A 2,827-nucleotide genomic window follows, 5' to 3' on the forward strand; every position below is an offset into this window, starting at 1 on the left:
AGTGCCTACAGTGGAACATTAAGGTAATTTAGTAATTTGGAACCTAGTGTCTTTTTTTTTCTTTTTTTGTTAGAGCTAAAGTTGCATTTATACTAAAACTTTTGCATTTCATTTCTTTGTCTAGCTAATTTTTGTTCTTTAAAAAAAGCAGTATAACCTCTTTGATGATACAGCTTAAAAATCCATGGTCTCCAACAGTGCTGATCTGAGGTCCTAAGACTCAAAGCTGTTTGGAGTTCCCTACTAACAGCATAAGGAAACAGCTAGCCACACGTGATGTACAGCATTAACAAATCCTCCTCTCTCTGCTTTTAAAGCCCCTCTGCTATAGAAATGTTTAAGTATTATAAATGGGTGGTTACACAAAATAACTACAGTTTGGGGGAATTTCCTACTGCTCATCTTTAACTTTCCAGTTTCAAACCTGCATAACTTTAAAGCCATCTCCCTTTCCTAATCCCTGAACTTTAGAGTCTTGTTTGCAAAAGAGTTTCTGGACTGCCAGTTGTCTTGAATGAACCCCATGAAAACAACAATCACTATATATTTTTACTGAAGGAGACAAATCAATCCCCTTCTATCCCATAGTGGGGAGTGTTTTGTTGAGTTTTCCCAAAGAGCATCTTTTAGGAAACACCGCCTCTCTCGAGGAAGGCTCTGAACAATAGTAAGCAGATAAAAATGAGGAAAGTTGACACCAGAATAATTTTTTTGTTCTGAGTACTTGTAGCTACATAAATAGAGGGAACAGCCAGGATACTTGTTTTTCACGTGCTGAGGAAAAGCTGGTGGCTTGCGAGAGCAAGGTGCATATAGACGCAAGATCACCTGACTGGCTTTGTGCCTTAGGAGTGCTGGTTTCTCTGACCCTATAGGGAGCCTGGAGTAGTTCTGTTTGGACTAGATGCCTAATTTTTAGATGAGTATAATTAGACTATCTGAATCCTTCTCTGAGAGTGCATTCAAAGTAATCAGTGACCTGCATGTAAGAATTTTACCTACCCAGATATACACTGCGTAGATCATTTGTGAAGGTATCACATATACCAGTAGTGTTTACAGCTTAGCCACATGTAATAGGTATTTTTGTTGACCTCTCCAGGTCCATCTTTTTGAGAAGATTTGCTTTATCTTCACTAAGAGCAATTATTTTAAACAATTTTTGTAAGCTATTAACTGCATCACCTGGAATAGTAAGTTATTTCAACCAATACAGCAGTTAGTTACATTAGTTTTCTGCCACTGTTCTAGACAGTGGCAGTTTCTCTCTGCCAGTAACCCATCTGTTATCTATGATTTCAGCTTCTAAGATAAAAAATTGTATAAATCCTGCCTTCTGTAGTACAGTGTCCTCCAGCATCAATGCTCTGGCTGCCGTGACTGTCGAAGACCTCATTAGGCCGTACTTCAGATCCTTCTCTGAAAAGAAGTTGTCATGGATTTCCATGGGGATGAGTATGTCTGGAAAATATCTTTTCCACTTTTGCTTTACAAAGTGAGGGCTTGATTCAAATCTCGCTTATGGCAGTGCAAGTCAGGAGTAAGTGCATTCACACCAATAGGACTACATTGGTGCAATACTTGGGGGAGAGAAGATCAGCTGCGTAGGTTTTACACAGGATGGGGGACAAGCTATTTCAAGTGAGCATAAGAAAAAAAAGAAGCCATCTTGTTTGATCTTTAAGCAGCAAAGACGCACTCATCTGTATTCAATATTGATTCACAATACTACAAAGCCAAATGTCTCAGACTGAAACAGCTGTTATTTTCCAAGACAGTGCTTGTAGTAAGCATGGAAAAACCACAGTCCCAACATGGTGTCATAGCCCATACCAGTGAGCACAGCAGACTGGTGGCAGGTGACAAGTATTAAATATTTTCACCTGAGAGCAGTTTCTTAAACATTATTGCAAACAATGTTTATGCCAAAACTGTTGGTGGTGGTGTCATGAGTTGCCTGACATATCACATTAAACAGTTGGATAAACCTATTGCTTGTGCAGTGAAACTCAACAGGGGTGGAGGTGGAAAAAACAAGTAAGCCAGTGTTATGGGTCCTGGGAAGAGACACTACGTCCCGGTGACCTGGGATGTTCTTTGTCATGGCACCAGCTCCCAGTAATCTGACAACATTTACTTTCTTGCACCAAAGACTTGGACTGAGAAGCAAAAATCATTCCCTTGAAATAAGGACTATGACACAGGAGATTAGCTGAGAAATACCGACAATACATGTGGTATTGCCGCTATGGCTAATCCACGTGGCTGCCATTTATTAACTAATAGTTAGTAATATACAGGAAGAGGATTTTGTCAAGTTTTCATGATCTCCTCTTAATGTAAACAGAAACCTGACTTTTGGCCAATTCAGGCTCTTTTAGAAAAAAAACAGGTGCTAGCAGGTTTGTTTTGGAGATGTCAGGGGCCATGCTGGGTTAGACGGAAACATTTCCATTAGGGCAGATTTACGCATCATTCTGCCTTTCCCACACAGGCGTGTTTTACGGTGGAGTCTGCATTGGTATGGCTGCACTGGCATCTCTCCTGGGAGCCTTGTTGCAGGTAGGTGTCAGACCACTTTTTCATGCCCATGTTGAATGACCCAGAATGAATTATGTAAGAAAATAATTGCTGGATACCATTATGAGATTAATTTTTGTTCTTTGTTGGGTACTGGTGTCAAACAGCCCATGGCTCAGCCTCTGCTCTAAGCATCCATGTAACTATACCAAGTCCTGCCAGCTGAGTACACACCAGTTAAAAAAACTCGTAATTTCTTCCTCAACATCTTCCCTTCTTGCCATTCTGGAGGCTTTAACTTTCTTAC

General features: G+C 40.3%; 1 protein-coding gene across 1 annotated transcript in view; it reads left to right on the top strand.

The window, feature by feature from the left end:
* SLC5A8 (solute carrier family 5 (sodium/monocarboxylate cotransporter), member 8) overlaps positions 1-2,827 on the top strand; it is a 30,171-nt gene that overhangs the window by 21,179 nt on the left and 6,165 nt on the right. Inside the window, exons 8-10 of the mRNA XM_009321294.1 lie at positions 1-23; positions 1,343-1,455; positions 2,495-2,570. The exon at positions 1-23 is cut by the window's left edge and continues 57 nt beyond it. Of these exons, the coding sequence (XP_009319569.1) occupies positions 1-23; positions 1,343-1,455; positions 2,495-2,570 (212 nt within the window). The remainder of the gene's footprint in view (positions 24-1,342; positions 1,456-2,494; positions 2,571-2,827) is intronic.

The sequence above is a fragment of the Pygoscelis adeliae genome, unplaced genomic scaffold, assembly GCF_000699105.1.
Source record: "Pygoscelis adeliae isolate BGI_AS28 unplaced genomic scaffold, ASM69910v1 Scaffold232, whole genome shotgun sequence".
Taxonomy (NCBI): domain Eukaryota; kingdom Metazoa; phylum Chordata; class Aves; order Sphenisciformes; family Spheniscidae; genus Pygoscelis; species Pygoscelis adeliae.